General features: G+C 36.7%; 1 protein-coding gene across 1 annotated transcript; it reads right to left on the reverse strand.

The window, feature by feature from the left end:
* Positions 1 to 11,624: 11,624 nt before the first annotated feature.
* Positions 11,625 to 12,913, reverse strand: LOC141601582 (uncharacterized). The gene is made up of 2 exons (XM_074421877.1): positions 12,236 to 12,913; positions 11,625 to 12,035 (listed from the first exon to the last, which is right to left on the reverse strand). The coding sequence occupies exons 1-2, from the start codon at positions 12,911 to 12,913 to the stop codon at positions 11,625 to 11,627; spliced, it is 1,089 nt and encodes a 362-aa protein (XP_074277978.1).
* Between the last annotated feature and the right edge of the window lie 8,612 nt (positions 12,914 to 21,525).

A 21,525-nucleotide genomic window follows, 5' to 3' on the forward strand; every position in this document is an offset into this window, starting at 1 on the left:
GTTTTGGCACTCTTCATTTGGAAGTATTTGTGGTTGGTTTAGAAAAGTTTTTTAAAATTACAGGTTTTATCTGGTTGAACCAATTACAAACATATCCTGTCAGTTTTTCTGTAAAATTTTACGTGTTTATTTTTCGCTAAAAATGTGGGTGTCACATGGTTAATAATTGAAAGTTGATGGTTGGGATGGTTGTGTCCAAAAGAACTGCCTACGTATTCACGTGAAGTGAAATCAAACCAGATCGTAGTTCTGAGGTTTGGTTAATTTTGTTTGGGTGTTGTGGTTGTATCCTTCTTGTGTAAGAAAAGACTGCCTACGTATCCACCTGAAAAGGTGAAATCAAACCAGATCGTAGTTCAGGTGTGTGCCTAAGCTATGTTGTTAGGACCTTAAAGTGCAGAGGTCAGGAGAGTATATTCCTTTGGTGACTCGAAGAATCGATTTGAGATAACTCCCTCTGATCATAGACCAAAGAGGTATAACTTGTTTTGTAAAAAACTCCTTGTCATGTGAGCACACTTAGTGGACCCTAAGGATGAATATGGGTATGTCCCGTTCTGGTAGCAAAGTATTTGAAGACTCCGTGTATGGGTCAAGGTGAAACTGGATTGGATATTTGGAATGTGGAGCTTGGAGATAAGAGGCTTTGATGAAACAAATCTCTGGAGCTTGATTTTGTGGAGGTAAGGCTTGATGGGATTATGGCTTGTAATGTGGCTTGGAAATGGAGTCTCTTGGCTTGACGTAGCCTGAGCACATAAAGGTGGGTTAAATGACGTGGGATCAAGTTTCCATGTCTTGGCCCTAAAGGATGGGTATATTTGACGAGCTTGAGAGGATTCTCAAAATTCCTAACTATCTCCCCGTAACGGTCTCGAGAAGGACTTAGGGTGTGTGATGTGTGAAAGGCTAAGAGAGGGTGCTAGATGACCATCTTGATTGATGTCTTGATTCTACCTAGACTTCAGCAGTACTCTTTATAGCATTTGATTCCAGGCTTGTTCTTGATTCAGATTTGGATTCTTGGTCTAGGGTATATCTTGGATTTATGCTCAGATTTTTGATCAGGTTTTGAAGGATAACGTTGTCTTTGGATATTGACTTGACTTGCTTGATTGAGCCTTCTTCTTTTGACTCTTTTGTGTTGGATATTGATCTTGGCCATTTCTCTTGATTGAGCCTTTGTCTTTCATTATGGCTCGTATCGTCTTGGATGGACTTGGGTCAGACTAGCACCTTTAGTGTGAAACGGGTTGGTCTTTAGTAACACGGGTTGTTTATTGTGGGGAATGGGCTTGCCTTCCGTCATGGATTGTCAACAAGGGAGATGGTCTGGATTCGTCCTAGAATCTCTTGAGATAGGCTCGTCCTAAACTGGGGTATATTGTGGTTTTTATTGCCAGACATGGAATAGGTAAGAAAAGAACACGGAGTTTCAGGTCCTCTAAAACTTTGAACGGAACATCATATAAGTGCACTCACATTGACTGTCATTTGTTGTCATTTTAAAAAAAAATGTCTCAAACCAATTCTTGTTGTCACAGGAAAAGGGTAGAGGAAGAGATATGATAGAATATGTGGATTGAAAAGTGTGCTTTTATTGAAATGGATAATAAATGTATTTATCATAGATATGAGAAGACACGTGACTCATGGGACAGCCCTCAGGTTGTCACTAGGAATGAAAATGGAGAAAGATACTAGAACAAATATGAGATAGAAAGCCTAAGACTCGGACTCGGACCCAGACTTTGACGTGATCTTAGACCTAGACTCGTAATCATCGGCCCATGCTTGAGCATTTTCCCTTCCAAAGAATCGGCAGCCGGCATCGACTTTGAGCATTCACCCATTTGAGCACCTCATCTTCGTCATTGGGAACATTGAAAGGGTAATAGTCAAGAAAAGTTTCTTGATAAGTGGTATGTCCATGAGGATTGCCTAACCTGCCATGTGAGTTAAGGGTCGAGAGGGACAATTCCCCGCTTTCGATCATATACTGAATGTCGTTTTTTAATTTGTAACATTTCTCTGTATCATGCCCTTTGCCTCTATGGTATTTGCAGTAGGCATTCTCATCCCAAAACTTGGATTTCTTCTCTGGGTTAGGCGTAGGTCCTATAGGCTTCAACATTCGTCGCTCCATGAGTCTCTGAAGGGCATCGGTGTATGTAATACCAATGTTGGTAAATTTCCTAGGAGGTGTGCCCTTATTTTCGGAAGCCTTTGTAAATGACCCCGAAGGCTCCATGAGGTTGCCTTTGTTGATTTTGATTCTTGGATGAGAAGAACTAGGAATAGATTGTCCATTTGTTGCTTTCTCCTTAAGACTGTCAAGCTGAGGGTTTGTCTGGACACTTTTCATCTTGAGAGGTCGGGCATCAAGCTTCTTACTCATTTCAGCAAACTGTTTCTCCATGTTGGAAAGCCGGAAGTTTAGATTATCAATGGCTCCTTCTATTTTGGAGAATTTATTGTTGAAGGTAATGGAAAGCATGAGCATTCCATTTTGGATATCTCCATCTTCGAGGACATTGATTTCTTTATCATCATGATGATTGAGGAGATGAGAACAATCTAGAGATGGTTCATCATCATGCTTAATGATATTAGACCCAAGAGGGTCGATTTTCTTGGATTTTCCGACAGAAGGTGGCTTAGGAAGCTTGCCCACTTCGATCATATCTTGGATGGTGTGTTTCAAGATAAAACACTCTTCAATATCATGGCCACTAACTTGGTGATATAAGCAGTATTTGTTGCCCTTCCAGAGGTTCACCTGTTTCTCTAAAGGTGGATCCGGAGTTGGCCCTATTCGATGTAGCTTGCCTTGAGCAGAGAGTCTCTTCAAAGCATCGGCATAAGACATGCCTAAATTGGTAAGCACCCTTTGATTACTCCCAGGTTTCCTTTCGGCTGTTTTCGGCTTTCTAGGACGATGGTTATTGCAAGAGGTAAGCTTTGGATGACCTAGATTAGAGGTTTCCCTAGTTGGCATGTTCTTTTCCACCATTCCATTTTCAAGGGTGAGGACGCTAATGCTCAAATTTTCCACTGTAGCTTGAACTCCTAGGACCATGGCATAAACATCTTGGAGAGACACGGTGATGGTGGCTTGATCTGCTTCGTGACTTTGCTAATTGACAGAACTTGCTGGATTCATACTCGACAGAAATGACGCGCATTACAACTCGATTCGACATGGGGTCACGCATACTAAGGTAATAAACAAAAGGAAAGGACAAGATGATAAATCTAGACGTCGACTTGTGAATTCATGAAATTTCGTGAGCGACTTCTCGTGTTTGAATTCACTGTGCTTGACTATAATTTTAGACTCGAGTGTTCACTTTGACGGAGTGACCCTCATATGATTGACCTTATTGACGGGATTGATGACAAATGTTAATTCTAATTTGTGTTGTTTAAGACATACTTGACTCGAGGTTCGCGTATGTGTGTCCCGAACGTGTCATTAGAAGAATTCAAGAAACAGATTTTGGAATGACTTGATCTGTTAGCCTCGAGTGCGTGAGTCGAGGTGTGGGAATGTTTAGATCCTAATTGAGTTGGGGTAGGGAGTCCAAAATGACGGCGTGACGCCTTAGGACTTGAATTTTGAAAAGACCCAAAATGTAAAGGATGACGAGTTTATGACTCGACAGAGTTCCGACTAGGACATAGTCGGTTTGAACTTTGACTCTAACTTACCCCAATTGAAATTACATATTCGCATTTACATGGATTGAAAATCCTTTGATTTAAAAAAAGTTTTTGGTTTTTTTGTTTTTGTTTTTTTTTCGCACTTTGTTTTTTGTTTTTTTTTGTTTGACTTTTTTGTTTTTTCACGGATTTTGAAATGGGTTTGAGGCCCGAAGTTTGACTCGATATTTGGACAGATTTTCGGCTTTGTTTTGCGCTATTTTGAAAATGTTTATATTTTGAAAATGATTTTTGATTTTACAAAATTTTGTCATGATTTCGTTTACAAAATGGTGATCACGTATTTATACAAACATATATACAGGCATTATAACGGTATGCTGAGTGCATTTAAAAGGGTTTTGGTTTAAAGGGTGGGTTGCCATACCGAACAATCAAACCCGGGGTCTGTGGAAAGGCTCGTACCAAACAAGAGTAAGGCCGATTCCTAGTCCATTTCCTCAAGTAGTGAAAGTCCTTGATACAAACAAGAGTAGGCACAATGGTATGGATGACGTCAATCGCTATCCATTCTTAGGCCCAAATAAGAATTAGGACCGTTTAGACGGGACGATTGGTCGAATGGGTTGGGTTGGGCCTAGGAAGGCCGAGTGAAACGATCTAGGAAGACCGAGTTATGAAAACCGACAATTGTCTTGTACAAACTATTCCCTAAGCTTGTTCAACTTTCACCCTTTTGGCTACACGTAAGTGTATTATCCCCAGCGGAGTCGCCAAACTGTGGACGCGGGCCCACTGGGGCGCTTGGGAAACAAACGTTTGCATTTGTGGAGTCGCCACAAATTTTTATGGGAAATTGGAAACGTTCGAATACCTCGTGTCATGTCAAGACACAAAGTAGAGACATGAACACCAAGAACTCGTTACCCTTAGCATTCTATGTCTAGAATGACTCTCGTGGATGCCAATGAACACGGATGTTCACAGAGATCTGGAGTATGGGGTGAGGGTACGTATTAGGAAGCTCTTTTGATCGAACACCTAATCCCGCCCGCCTCGATAGCGGCCTCTACTAATGATTAGGGAAGTTATTCATACTCGATATATCGTCGATTATATGCATGCAATGCAACATTCAAGTTTTGATCCTAGTATGTGAAGATTAGACTAAGTCGGTTGACAATTAATTTAACATGCAATTAAGTCGAGTCGGGATTTAAGTTTAATTACATGTGATAACATACAAATGATATAAAGTGCAATGATAGATACAATAAAGAAAATTACAATAATAATATTACATCGGGTTTCAATGATTTATGTCGAAAATACTTTCAAAACGGACAATTTAAGAAGAAATAAACAAATAAATTAACGAATAGAAATTAAGGTGATAATATGGATAATAGTTAATTAATACGTAAGCTAATTAATCAGGTCAAGGCAGAACGGAAGTTCAGAGACAGAAGTCATCCTGGAATAGGCGCAACAAGACTGCGCCCTTTGGAAAAGGCGCAGCAGTTGCTGCGTCTGTTTCAAGGGTGAGTTCTGGCTGTGAAGCCGGAACTGCAAATCGTTAATATTAATTGGTGAATTTAAGGATTGATTACAATATATTTACTCGGATGAAAGTGATTTAATACATTAATTACATGTGAATGAGTCATAAAAGCAATAAAACATGGATGAGACGGATGCAAACGAAATAATTACATGGATGAACGATTGATTAATGAATTGAACAAACTAAACAAATTATGTTAAATATGACGAACTAATGACGAATATGCGATGAATATGATAATAAACAGATGAAAATTTATCAAAGATCGAATTCCAGAAACTCAATATGAACGAATTGAATCTCTACAACCCGGATTGATTTTAATGACGAAAACCCGCAAATATTGGATTATAAGGGATTTAAGTCGGATTTAATGATGAATTATATACTAATGAATGACAAATAATACATGTGAGATGATTACGTTATTGTATCAAAGAATTAGAGAACAAGACGAAAAACAAATAAAGGAGACGAATTACAGAGGACGAAGGAAGAGCAGGAACTGCGGCAGCCTCACGAAGAGGCGCAGCAGGAACTGCGCTCCTTCGAAGAGGCGCAGCAGTTGCTGCGTCCTTTCTCGACGGTTGTCTTCTGATAATCCGTAAAAAGGATTTTAAACAAGGTTTTATAAATCGGTTTTAATAAGTATTTTCGACATAAATCTTACATTAGTGATGCAAAAAGTAAATAACAATAAATAAAGAAGGATTTACACCCTCAGACTTACATGTTTGACGAAACGAGATGAACTAAGTTATCGATTAGTGATGCTCGACTCGAATGTAACGAAAGTGACCTCGTAAGAGGAAAACGATTAAGATTAATTAAGTTGATTGATGTGGAGTTGGTCAAATTGGTAGGTCATGCAAACGAGGTTGGTACTCAGAAGAATCCGAGCTTACGTGGTCGAATGTTCAAGCACGTAGACGCCAAAAAGTAAGAACAAAGGTCTAGAATGCAAAGGGAGAAGAGAAGGGCGGACACTCGCGTGAGAAATATGAGGAGCGAAGGCTCCTATTTATACTGATCACGGAATTAGGGTTTAGGAAAGGAGAGAAAGATCCGGAAACAACCGACTTAGGTTAAACGCGGAAACTTGGACAAAAAGAAAACCTTGAGGAAGAGGCGCAACAGGCGCTGCGTCCCTTAGAAGAGGCGCAGCACTTGCTGCGTCCTTTCCTCAGCGGGTTCCTCCTGCGTAAGAAAGCGCGTTTGACAGCCTGTCGTATTTTAGGCATAACTTTCTCTACAAGACTCGGATTAAGGTGATTTCGGTGGCATTGGAAAGCTAAGAAAGAAATTTAGAACTTTCGGTGAAATAGGCCTGACCCAAAAAAGTCGTTATGACCTCGTAAAATGGGCCTAAAGGTCGGGTTATCATTTTAGCTAAATGAAATGCACATTTTGTAATGTAAACTTTTAGTTTAGCCTAATGAAGTGACATGAGACTCAAAATGAGATAAAATAAATTAGATCGAGTACAACCTACTCGACCGAGTAGATGAGGATCAGAAGCACGCATAATAAATTACCAGGGTTACTCGATCAAGCACAGGGTATTCGGTCGAGAACAAAGAGGTGTACTTGATCGAGTAAGGGATACTCGATCCGCAGTTCTCAGCACCGTCCATTTTTCTTAAAACAGGCGTATCTCACTCGTTTCTTGGTAGTTTTGGGCGTGTGACCTATCGTTAGAATCGTAAGTGAACAAGCTATCACCTCAAATTGGAATCACATTAATATCCTATATTCAACTCAAGTTATAACAGTTTAAATAGAACTTCTCTATAATCGGACAACATAACTATTCGGTTTTCCTTCCAAACAACTTAAACAACAACAAATCAAACAAAAGCAACTCGATACTCGTAAAACCAGTATCCCTAACCACATGTTACTAAGTACAAAAGCCAAACAATAATATTCATCATTCTCATATAATATTTAACTTATCAAGCATGTACTACCCGCATGCTTTAACTTATTATAACATCAACATATATACCAATACTCCTAATCACATGTTACTAACGTCATCTTGATCATATCGATATACTCTACATTACATAACAGGTATTCCAATCACTTCCATCTAATTCATCCAATCCAATCACATACTTCATCCAATTCATACATCACAAGACATCTATAAACAAGTACCGATCCCATGACACCTCATAGTGACCGGTTCAAAGTTGCAAGGGCAAGTTCGCGACTTTAGGACGTCTCCCAAGCCTTTGCATTAACGCCTAACAACTCCTACCCGGGTTTATTTTAAATTGAATCTCTACATTCATTGGGGTCATTGGTTACAGGTTCTAAAATCGTCGCTCTAATACCACTTTGTAACACCCTCATACACCAAGGTACCTTACCAAGACCACCTTAACATATGGAGATGCTACCATCTCGGTTGCCCGAGGTACGGTATATCAAAAGTGACCACAAAGAAACATACTCAAAAGTTCAACTGTTTAAAGTGTGTACAACTTATAAACCAAAACCAAACGTACAAATGTCATAGCCAAATATCAAAACTATAACAACTGTCAGCAGAAGACTAGCTGTCAAACTATGTGAAAACTCCGTCCCAGCCAAGACCCACGAGCTATCCATAAGCATACCTGCTAATCAACTGCTCACCACCCCCGAATGGATCACCACAGTTTTCAAAACATTTAACCGGGGTCAAATACTGAATAATCAAAATAAGCAATACAGCAAAATCCAATTACATAAGCACATTCCTTTAACTCCAATTCATCACCAATCACCTGAATACACACTAAAGTGTGTAGACCTGCCAAAACACCTATCGCAACAGTATTCCACTCCACCAGTGGGGATCACAACCTTACCACCTAAGCCCCCCTAAAAACCGTAGAGCGAATAACCCAATGACCATTAATGTGCAAATCCCGCTTGTGATGGAAACAACAAGGGGCAAATCAAGGGCGTGAAGCGATTCTCGAAAATTACTCCACTCAGCCGAGGGCGCACCTCGCGAACCACATACAATTACAACCAAAAACCACAATGCTGATATTCATGCCAATACCAAGAAATACAATTATGACCACAATGATAACCATGTAATTCATCCATCACATTAACTTAAATCAATTATGCAGTAACCGGACGAAAAACCCGTAAAAACACAGGCACTCGATCGAGTAACTAACGTACGCGATCGAGTACCGCCTACTCGATCGAATTACTACTACTCGATCGAGTACACCCTGAGCAGAATGTACTCCCGAATCTGAATACAACTTACTTCACAGAGTACCTCAATTCGATAGAGTACTCAAAGATCAGAATAACAGAGATATTACAGTCTTCCTTCCTTAAAACGAACTTCGTCTCTGCAGTTCAGTCCTAACCTGTAAAACATGTACACATACACTCAACTCTCTTCCCCCGTTCTTGACACTAACTCGACCAACCATGCTTACTTTCACAACGCGGCTCACGATATGGTATCAACTATATTACAGCCTCTCAACACTAACTCCATAACACTACCGAATACCAACCACAAATGCCGCTAACTCCGTCTCACTAACATATTACCCACTAGCAAACCCAATACTAAGACAATCCATTAAACAAGATCAACCATTAAAACGGAATGTTACAACCACGACCGGCCCAACCAGCACCGTAACCTCCCCCTTGCCCAGTGGACCCAGTCACCACCCCATCACACGACAACAACCACCATAGCAGCCGACACAACAACAACAACAACAACAACAACAACAACAACAACAACAACAACAACAACAACAACAACAACAACAACAACAACAACAACAACAACAACAACAACAACAACCGACACAACACAACCGGACACCCCTTTTTCTACCGTTGATTTACGCCACCTACAACCACCCATTCCACCGCCTATGACCACCACTACAACCCCCACTCAACCCACGACAAAACCACCCCGAGGTTAGCCAAAGACAGCCACGAAAGGTGAGTAAAAAATCTGTCTTAAGACGGTCACATGACAACAACAAACCCATATAAAATACACGATCAAACCACCATTTGGGCGGTCAACGGTGGTCCTATAGTGGTTAGTGACGGTCCTAGGGCGGGTCAAGGTCAAGGAGGGTCAACGGTATAAATTAAATAATATATAAACTAGTTTAAGACGGTTTTACCTTACGATCTCTTCTCTCATTTGTATGGATTTTGTGAAATATTGAATGGATAAGATGGAGGGGGTATATATAATAGTAGGTGGGAGTATATATATATATATATATATGTATACGTATTATTATTATTATTATTACTATTATTATTATTATTATTATTATTATTATTATTATTATTATTATTATTATTATTGTTATTATTATTATTATTGTTATTATTATTATTATTATTATTGTTATTATTATTATTATTATTATTATTATTATTATTATTATTATTATTATTATTATTATTATTATTATTATTATTATTATTATTATTTTATTATTCCGTCTCATACATATCTCGTAGAAATATAATATAATATATATATATATTTGTAAAATATGGGGTATTCCACAACCGCCGCTGGCCTATGATCACCAATAGCCCATGGCGGACCTTATTAAATGGGTGAACCAGTCCTTAGTCCCAAGGGATATGCATAAGTTCACCTACAACTAAGGTATAAGACCCACTCAACGCCCTAGCTTTTGGTCCGGGGATGGTAACACTTCGGGGGTCTTCAAACCTTATGGTATCCAACCTTCAGATTGGAGTACTATAATCCCTCATAGTGATGGACACTTTCTAGGTCCTTGGGCGGGACATCAATATGTCAGCGGGAGTTTCTTTGGCGATGCTTATCAATGAGGTGGGGGTGGTACCTACCAAGAGGAGAGGGGTAGTGCCTACCAGGAGGATGTGGGTGGTGTCTCCCAAGAGGGTGGGATTTTAGTGGGAGTGGAAGGAGAGCGTCGGGTTGGGCACCGGGACTTATGGAGTATGAAGGCCGCGGTGTTAACGCGATAGTGCAAGATGCGACAATGGACACCTCGGGCGAGGGAAGGAGTGAGGAGCATAGCACCCGGAGATAGGAGTCGTCGCTAAACATAGAAGGAGCCATAGTTCGGTGGGTGAAGAGGCTTGGTAAGAGGATAAAGACCTCTTCTTAGTCTTATTTGTTTTGAATGAACGTGTTTAACATTTGTGTCGGTTTAACTCTTGAACTATTTATTTTGGGTGCTGTAATTATGGCCATAAGGCCTAGAATTTGCTTGTTTTAGGATGTTGGATGGTGTGGTGATCACCATTGGAACTTATTTGCACTTATGTAGGAAAATGAACAAGTTGGCAAGCAAGGAATTCTCGAATAGTTCCTGCCCAACCTTCACTCGATCGAGTGCCTGTTAGGTTCATATACCCATATTAGACTCATCTAATCATTTTATAAATTACTTATAATTTATATTTATGTGGATCTAGTTGCATGCATAACAAAATAAAAGAAATAAAGAAGAAAACAATGTTCCTTACATTGTTAAATGGTTCGAAATAGGCACAAGTAAGGTCTCCTACCTTCACTTGTTCTTGAGCTCAAATAATATGGAATGATCCTCCAAGATCTTCAAGTCTCAAGCATAGATACACTCCTCTTAGTTGCACCCAAGACTATCCCACAATACTAATATTATTACTAACTAGATAATAATATTAGTTACCTAAAATATTGATTCTAATATTCATATCACTAATACACTAGTAATCTTGTGGAAATATTAGATTTTAGAACAAAATATATGCATAAAACAATTTTATGTTGAGAGATTTTGAGATAAGCATAAGAATAATGTTAAGAAGAGAGTAATGAGAAAATTAGAACCTCTCTCTCTTCACCCTTGGCTACCGGTTTTAGCTATCATTAGGTGCCAAAATTGCTCTTCTCAATTTACTTTTTGTCCTCACAAGAAATGCTAGATGTAGGTCTAGTTTAGGGTAGTCATGATTATGTTTCTCAATTAAAAAACAATAAACCATAAAACCATAAACAACCCACTTAAAACCGGCACCCCTTTTGGTAAAATGGAGTCCATTTTATCTTTTATAATTTGTGTGACATGTGACAAGTAATATGTCATTAGGCATAATAATGCATATTTAACAAATTAAATATCATTATATATTTAAATAAATTACATTTAACAAATTAACAAGTAATTCACAATTACATGTATATTAAATGGGTCACATTAAGCCTAGTTAATATAATCTACAACATTTTGTAATTATAACTAACCAATTATTAATTTTTTTTTTTTGGGAAAATGTAAGTATTCTCATTAGAATATAAAAGTGACCCAATACAAGACACATTGCAAGGCAGCCAAACATAAAGCTAGCCTTAACAAGCACTAATTTCAGTCATCCACCTTAATACACTAACATTGGTACATTTAAACTTATAATGCCCCAGCCTAACTCTGACTTCCTGTTTAACACCCAGCACCAAATACTCAGGCCTGTGCAATACGCCTTCCAGTCTACAATTGTTTCTCATTTGCCAAAGACGGTACACCAGGCAAGAAATGATCAGAGCAAGAATCTGCTTCCTGCTTGCAGAACGCTGTCGCCACTTGACCCACCAAGATATCCACTCATTCTCTGGAATCTGGGTTTTACACCAAGCAGACACCAGACCCAAACATTGAAGACTATAAACACACTGAAAGAACAAATGATCATTATCTTCTTCCTTAGCTCCACAGAAAAAGCACCTGTTCTGATGAGTGATTTGCATTCTAACCAGACGATCCTGAGTCAATAGACGTTTGTGAGCTACCAGCCAAACACAGAAACCATGCCTGGGAACAATACACCTGGTCAACATCCAAGGGAACCAGCTGACTTGCTCCACATCAGGGACCAGCAGGGAATACCCTTTAATACAAGAATAGGGATTGTTTAAAGGCTCCCCCTACTGTCAAAAATAAGACTTTTTAGAATGTTCTTTACCTGGCAAATCTTGAGCCAAGACCAACTAGAATTGATGCTAGGTTCAAAATCCACCCAACTCTTTTGCTTTATATAGACAGCATGCACCCACCTAACCCATAGGATATCAGCTTTACTAGCAATCCACCATACATATTTCCCCATCAACGCAACATTCCAAGCATACTGATGTTTCAGACCTAATCCCCCCTGCTTCCTAGGTCTACAAATAGCCTGCCAACAAACAAGAGAAGGACTCTGCTTATTGTCAGTGCCATGCCATAGAAATGCCCGACAGATGGCCTCAATTTTATTAGTAACAGTCTTTGGAATGATGAAAATACGAGACCAATAGCTGTGTAGACTACTGAGGACAGATTGTATAAGCACCACCCTACCAGCATACGACAGCTTCCTTGCCCCAAGCCCTCTAATTCTATCCACAATCCTATCCACCAGACAGGTACAGTCCTGTACAGACAATCTCTTAGGAGAAACATTAACCCCTAGATATTTGAAAGGTACAGAACCTCTAGTCATTCCAGTCAACTTCACCACCTCATCAATGAGGTAGGGATCAACTCCATTACAGTAGAAACTTGACTTCCCTTTGTTCATAAGCAGCCCAGAAGTCTTTGAGAAATAGTTGAAAGCATTTAATAACAACTCAATTGACCTCCTCTCCCCCTTGCAGAACATCACCAGATCGTCAGCAAAGCACAAATGAGTAAGTTTAATCCTCTGGCATAAAGGATGTAACTAACCAATTATTCTTATCTCAAATGTTTCATAAACATTAATTAATTTTAGTAATATAACAAATTAATTACTTAATTGAATCTTATTTAATCACATTACAATAAGATATATAACTCTCTCTTATAAAATAAATTTGTTCAATTTAAGGATTTAATTAATCCGTATCAATATACGATTAATTAACTTTTCAATTTGGGAATCGTCCTATAGGTGTGACCTTAAGGGATCAACTGATCACCACCGTCAAACGACAGTAATGTCAAACTCTAGTTAGCCAATTATTAACGATTAATGTTGATCAGTTGACTATATAATTAAATCATCCCTTATATATTCTTATTGTGAGATTTAATAATGTGATCGCACTATTGTTGAGGACACATACTCCAACAGTGCCCGTCTAGTCGACTGAGTGTCCAAAAGATGCCCATTTGATCTCAGCTACGACAGTCGTAGAGCATAAATCAAAGTCACTCAGAAACTGTGCCACCTTGGGCGAATAGTCTCTAGTCAAAGAATCGACTCAAAAGAATACTATAGTAGCTCTCGCCACGACCAGGCTTTATATGAATTACCAGAACTCTATAAGCGGTCACTGCCTGACAGAGTGTCCCATACAGTCTGCCTATGTGATCGACTAGTCATCCCATATGACTCTATGGCACTTGAACTTGCCATCAATCGCATCACATTCTAGTCACTTTGAGATGTCACCTTATATAAGCAACTAGGGGCCAATACTATGTTAATCCAGTTCACTTTAATAGGGTTCAACGTTGTCCTTACAACCTATTTGGATATAACAAAGTAATAAAAGAGTTTTTAATAAAACTCAAACGATGAATGCATTATCACATATGTAAAATTGATACCATATCAATTACTACATAATCTATAATCCATACTTAATATTGTATATAACTATACATCTCAACTTAATTGAAATGGCATGACTTATCATGCATAGCCTATGAAAAAGACTTGGTTAGCAAGTTTTAGCAATACTTTGCACTTTTCCTAACCTTACTATATACTATTTCCCATTCTTGTGAATAATCTTGTATTACAAGAACTTCTTTGAGTACGTGTCTAGATCCAATCTGGACATAGGCTCTCTTGCCTTTGAATAACTCCCACTGTCCTCACAATGTGTAGGGATAGGACCTTCGGTTATTGGAACGAACTACCATAATTCCTCCAATTCATAAAACCGAATCCCAATATCATCCCTTCCTTCTTGCATATGTCATTATTGTAAGTGTACTCAATTTTCGTTGTGTGTATCTCATTGTTCAACTGCCTAGGATGTTTCTAGCAGATATCCTCCTTAAATAATATAGCCAAGATGGTTCTCTAACCATCCTTATGTGTTTAGAATATGGTTTTTGTGTAACTCCTTGCACATAAATCCATCTCAATTCTAAATGCTTAGCTTCATATCTTTAGTACTTCCTGAGTACTAACTAATGAACTATGTGGCTATATAGAGACTTCTCTCAAAGATTCGATTTGTAACTTTTCGTCATACTCCAAGTATACGAAATTTAAGAATGGTGATACATCTTAGCGTAATGAACTTATCCCGCAGCGGAAGCATGTGGATTCAATTTCTACATGTTCAATACTTTTGAACTTGTCAAGATTCTTATTAATATAAGAATGTTCATTTAACGCTAATATCCTCTTAGAACTATCTTTATAAGTCTGGATACCTTAGAGATGTATTATTCTTCTCCTAAGTCTTCCATCATTCACAATGATCAATATGTCCCTTACATATAAGACTAGTAACACCATATTACTCCCACTAAACTCCATGTATAAACAAAACTACTCGACAATTCGAGAAAAGTTTATCACATGACTCATGACCAAAACATAAAATTCAACTCCTTAACTTCTACTTAAAACCTTTTATTAAGTTTTCATCCTACGTTAGGATAGTTACGATTTTCAAAAACTCATGCTAGATGATTTTAAAATCCAACTGTCAAATTATATCCGAATTCAATGAGGCGTTGTTGTTGCGTGTAAAACCCTTTGCCACCAACCAACCAAGCTAAATAAATATTTTCATGTTTATGCTCATTTCGGACTTTTGCGGAGTTGAAACTAGATAAAGCATCTTAATAAGTTACAGGTTTGTTACTTTCAAAAAATAACATGACTCCTCTCCACTTTAGATTTCACTTTAGATTTCAAAGAAATAATTACCGATTTTGACCAAGAAGGAACATCTTCCTTTGTCTTATCTTCGGCTTGTGGTTCTTGAACATTTTCTCCCACTTTGTCTTTAAGAAATAATCCTCTTTTCTTAATAGACAGCATCACGAGCCACAAACCCTTCGTTCTCGTGATCTTGTAGGAAAAATGAGTACATGTTTACTATCGAAACAAGCTACAATTTAGGTACCATGCTTAACCATATCTCATATGAAAAGTAGATGATTGCTTTAACCATGTTTTATATTAGTGGAAAATTTTTAAATGCCAGATAAATTTTATAACAGAAACTACTACCAACTACAATGTAAAGATTTAATCATATCATATAGGATTATTTGTCACTTTCTAACACGCCTTATCTAATATTATGTGCTTATGAAGGTGAACTTGTGATACCATATCACACTCCTTTTGGTGCAAATAAAAGTCTTTACTTAATTGTTTCCTACCTTAACAAAGTACTAATACTTTGTTTTTATGATCTCTAGGTCTTGTTACTTTTAAACATTCATTGAACTTATTTTAAGAATTTCTCTTCTTACCTCATTAAGTGGATATCAAGTATCTAACTAATTCGTTGGTAAAAGAGATGAAGAGGTAATAACCTTCTCTGATTGAAATTATATTTGACCATACACTTCAAAGTGTAAATAGGGTGAATATCTTGCTCTATTCATAATCCTTTTCCAGGAAAAATCATGAATTAACTTGCTTTGAATACAAGATTCGCACACACCAAAAGATTCCCAATCAAATGGTTTGGGAGACTAGTCAAAACTAGTTCCTAAAAGTGATTTTCAATCGAGAATTAAGAAATGGTTGGGGTCACCAACTTAAGTTTTGTATATATGACATTTTATTTCTAGTTTGAATATAATTACCTTGACTTGTATGGTCTCACCATAAACTTAATCGTGGTATGTAAGAGTACAACGCTTGTTTTAATTGCATAATGGTAAAACCCTTTACCTTTTGTGCAAAACGCAAATTATATTCTTATTTAGACATATTGTATATCATAACAATTATTGAGGTACATATCTAAATACAAAACTAAAAAAGAGTACACTATAACACTTACATGTCCATGGATAAAATGTCAACTACCCTAGTTCCATTCATGCAAATTTCTAAACTTATTCTTGCTAGTCGTCACACGATAATGCCAAATATTATGATGAAATCCACAAATTTGTATCAAATACTCATGATGTGGTAATTGGCAAGAATTCAATGTCAATGTCATAGATATTCAAGAAGGAATATGTTGGAGTCACACGACCAACTTCCTTGATCTTTACTTATTGGGGTTTGTATCTATTTTAGTGTCTAACACCTTCTCTTCCGAGCCTAGTTCTATCCTTAAAAATTAAAATAAGTACTTTACTTCCTGTTGCTCCCACTGACTTCAAGAATTTCTACTTGATGAAGACTTATCTTCATATAAATTCCTAGTTAATCCTTCACAAGGATGAATTCTATTGTGGTATTTGGTCAATCATAATTTCTAACAAATTAATTTACCAATTTAACGTTGTCATGTTCTTAACAACTTAACTGCTTGATGACAAGTGTTTAGGTTGAGCAATAAGACTTTTGAACAATGGATGCATAGAAGATATTATCAAAACATATTTTGACTAATCATTACCTCTTGTCATATTTCTTCAAAAGAAATCATACATAGGTATGTTAGGAATTTAAGATGCTAATCTTATATGACATAGGACAACTCCTATGGAATTCTTTGGAATAGAACGATTCCTATGGAACTAGTCCACAACGTATGATACGGTTCATTTTTAGAAAGAGATTCTTTGTCGTTAGCAATAGTGGTTTATCGGAGACACGTGTTACAATCGAATGATATCGCATATGAGTAGGAGTAATGAATTAGAACAACATTAAAAACAACGAAATAGTGGGAAAATTAAAATTCATCGTTATATCTAAAATATTTTAGCATGTTCTAGCATTTATATAATGACCTCCACCCAATTATATAAATGATTCCGAGATCCAAATCCATACTAGCTCGATTGTGGGACAACGGTCCCTCTACAACCTTTACTAATACAACTTGGTAGGTTAACCCTCTTAACCGATTCTACAATTAGAACTCTCGATCGATGAATTTACGTTAAGTTCATCTTTAACCCGAACCTATTGTGGCTACAGTCGCAAAATACCTTCGTTGAGATCAACCAAATTTTCGAAGTGTAATACCTATTTATTACCCCACTTACCCAACATCAAATCATGTACCCCGGTATAATATTTCAATACCGTATTGTACCTATATGAAATTGAGATTCATGGGCTCCTACAATTTGGTAAGGCTAAATCTCAATCTTTTAAAAGTAAAGGTCTTGTCAATTTATTATCTATCAATTTAAAGTGAGCTAAAAGTTGAATTATCGATAATTATAATTGACACGATCGATTACTCGATATGATATGCATGTGTTGTTTATGGCGATTTGGCAATGCATGCAACATATTAAAAGAAATCAAAGCAAATAATAATTTCCTAGTATGGCCTTCCTAATTAGAAAATCAAATAATCTATTACATATTCGGAAACCAACTCCTTTGGTCCCTTGAACTTCATGTGACACCCTCCCAAGGAAAACACCGTCTTGACCGGAACTCCTTTCTGAATGACTCCGTCTTTAGGAAACTCCGGAATTACAATATAATAATACAAATACATGGCTATTCCTATTATACATTTGTAATAAAAATTTAAATCTATTAAATTACAAAACGGTGATACAAAATCAAATTAAAATTACAACCAAATCGATATTCCCTTTCATTAAGGGTAATACCAATAAAAAACTAAGGTCATACTAAGATCAAATTACATAATTCAAAGTTACATAAAGAAAATATGACATTCATTTATAAATATGCAGCATTAGTATATGTGATTAACATGCCAAATTAGTGTGCCAATTCGCCCTATTTAAACCTTATATCGTATATAATCCGGTTTTATGGAAATGCGTGATAATAACTTATTAAAATCACAAATCAATACTTAAATCAAATTTAAGACCAAGTGAATTATCCTAACCTTCTTAGGACTCAAAACTTAGTCTTCACTCAATTTTTGACTATAATTCAACTTGATTTTCTATTATTGCTTATTAACCTTCTCTTAATCATAACAATTATGAAATAATTCCCAATAAATCATAAAAATTTGAAACATTTCGAAATCGCAATTTTGTAAATACTGGAATATTATCAATATTCCAAAAACGCAATAAAAGTTTGCCCAAAAATATTTATAATTTATTTCATTAATAAATCGTATAAAACATAACTTTTACCATTTAATTCCAAATTAAACCTAACAATTATGGAAAAATAAAAATCAAAATTTTGAACATTCTTAAATAATTTTCAGAACCTGGAAATGGCAAAATTTCAACCAAAAATTTCGAATTTATTTTTATGACTAATAAAGTTGCCCTTTTATCGATTTTTTCACATAAAAATCAATAAACATACCAAATCAATCAAAATTAATCATGAAACTTTAGATTTAATGTTCATATCAAATATACAATATTAGGGAAAAAGTTTATGCCATAAAATTTATTTTAGCTATTTTTGCTAAAAATAGTCACTATTTATATCATTTTAACCATTAAAATTAAAAATCATGCATAATAAATCACATTTATCTAAAATTTTACATACAATCTGTAAAATATGCATGTGACATCATATTAAAATTTCATGGCCTGTTTCAAAGTTTAACTATTTTTAGTCATTTAACCTCTATTTATGCCATTTTTATCACATAAAAATCATAAATCATGAAATATTAATCACATTAATACAAAATTTTACATACAATACATAAAATATTAATGTGAGGTCATACTAAAAAATCACGGCCAGTAGTGAAGTTTAACTATTTTTAGTATTTAAAAGTTCATTTTACTCAATAAAATGTAATTATTTCACTAAAAATCATTAAAATAAGCAATAATCATCCATAAATCATCAAAATGATCTAAATATGTTTTAGAACCAGAATATATTACATGCAAAATAATTTCGTGGCTTTATCACAAAAATCACAAAATAACTAGTTTTAATTAAGTTACATTTAACTCGGAAAAACTAAACCGATTATGCATGCAACACCAAAGCTCTTGATGCCAATTGTTAGGTTCATATACCCATATTATACTCATCTAATCATTTTATAAATTACTTATAATTTATATTTATGTGGATCTAGTTTCATGCATAACAAAATAAAAGAAATAAAGAAGAAAACAATGTTCCTTACATTGTTAAATGGTTCGAAATGGGCACAAGTAAGGTCTCCTACCTTCACTTGTTCTTGAGCTCAAATAATATGGGATGATCCTCCAAGATCTTCAAGTCTCAAGCATAGAGACACTCCTCTTAGTTGCACCCAAGACTATCCCACAATACTAATATTATTACTAACTAGATAATAATATTAGTTACCTTAAATATTGATTCTAATATTCATATTATTGCATAAAGAAGTAAGAGAGATGAACGTACAACCTAGAGAGAAGGACGATTTAGGGAAATTCAATTTTGATTAGCAATGGCTCGTCAAAAACGTAATCAACCTAAATCTAGTAGAGTGATTAGATTAATAACAAATAATAATTCTAAAAAAACACCAAAAACACAGATTAATAGTAGTAATTCAAATAATAATCAATCTGGTTCTAGGTTTCAACATCTTGCTGCTGAAATTGAGGATCCTCAGGTTGATATTCAACTTGATGATCACGTTTTGGATGCAGATGGTGAAATCAGACCGTTCTCATTGAGTAATGGCATGGAATCAATTGCGGAGGAAGACTCTGATGATGGGAGCGTATGGACAGAAGTTTCGCGCTCTGGTTCAGCAACATCTGATAGGGTAAGTCCTTTGCGATTGACTAGTGCTGACACTGATGCGGAATTAGAATTCTGGTCTACTGCGGTGTACTGTTACGTGTTGGGTGCTAACCCACCGTTCAAAATCATTGATGGATTTGTGAAGCGGGTCTGGGGATATACTGATTATGATCGAATTTCTTTTCATTCGAACGGTGTATTCCTGGTTCGTTTCAAAACAGAAGAAATGAAGTTACGAGTCTTACAATCAGGGCCTGTATTTTTTGATAATAAGCCTGTAGTAGTTAAGGAGTGGTCTCCTTCTGCTAAACTGGTTCGTGAGGCAGTTGATATGGTGCCTATTTGGATTATATTCTATGGGCTTCCTCTAAAGTTTTGGGGTAATGCGCTGCTGAAGATTGCAGGATTGGTAGGGAAGCCAGTTCGTAGTGACAGCAATACTCAGTTGAAAACTTTCATTGGGCATGCGAGAGTAATGGTTGAGGTTAAGATGGGTGGAGATTTACCTGATGTGATTGAGTTTACTGATGAACTTGATGTCACCCACAGGCAAATTGTTCACTATGAATGGAGACCAACAATTTATGCTGATTGTAAAGGAGTTGGCCATTTGGCTCGAGATTGCAGGAAAAAACAACAGCCTGTGAAGCATGTGAAGAAAGTGTGGGTGCCTAAAGCAAGGGCACAACAACCTGTTGTTGTACCTGCTCCACCTGCACCGAACCCACCTATCAGGCAATTAGTTGTGCAGCCTCGTTCTCAGTCTGTGCTCCCCAGAGGTTTAGTTACTCCTCAACCAGCTGCATTCACCCCTTTCTCACCTATAAGGGTGCTTACCAAGTTCTCAAGGCAGGGTGGTATGAGCACTGACACTGGGAGAAGGACTTTTATGGAAGTTTTGGAACACTCAGTTCAGTATAGGAAAGTGGTAGAGGAGGATATGGCTGGTCCTAGCACTTTAATTGAGAATGGGTAGCATAGGGTTTTGGAATGTGCGGGGTCTGAATAGTGAAAATAAACATAAGGATATTAGATGGTTTTTACATTCGAATAATATTGGAGTCTTTGGTTTTTTAGAAACTAGAGTTAGGAGCTCTGCTATTAATAAAGTGCATCAGAGCATTGGTTCTCAATGGACTATGGTGCATAATAATGATAGTCATGAGGGTGGTCGAATATGGATTATTTGGGATTCTGGTAATTATGATGTTGCTGTACTTGGGAGTGAGGCTCAGGTGATTCATACTAAAGTTACCTATCTGCCTACTGGTGCTGTGTGCTGGATGTCCATGGTGTATGGTTTTAATAGACTTGCTGATCGTGCTATTTTATGGCAATCTATAAAAACTATGAAGTGTTGTATTAATGGGCCATGGGTAGTTATGGGTGATTTCAATAATGTATTGGCTATGAATGAAAGA

This window comes from Silene latifolia, chromosome 9 (assembly GCF_048544455.1).
Source record: "Silene latifolia isolate original U9 population chromosome 9, ASM4854445v1, whole genome shotgun sequence".
Taxonomy (NCBI): domain Eukaryota; kingdom Viridiplantae; phylum Streptophyta; class Magnoliopsida; order Caryophyllales; family Caryophyllaceae; genus Silene; species Silene latifolia.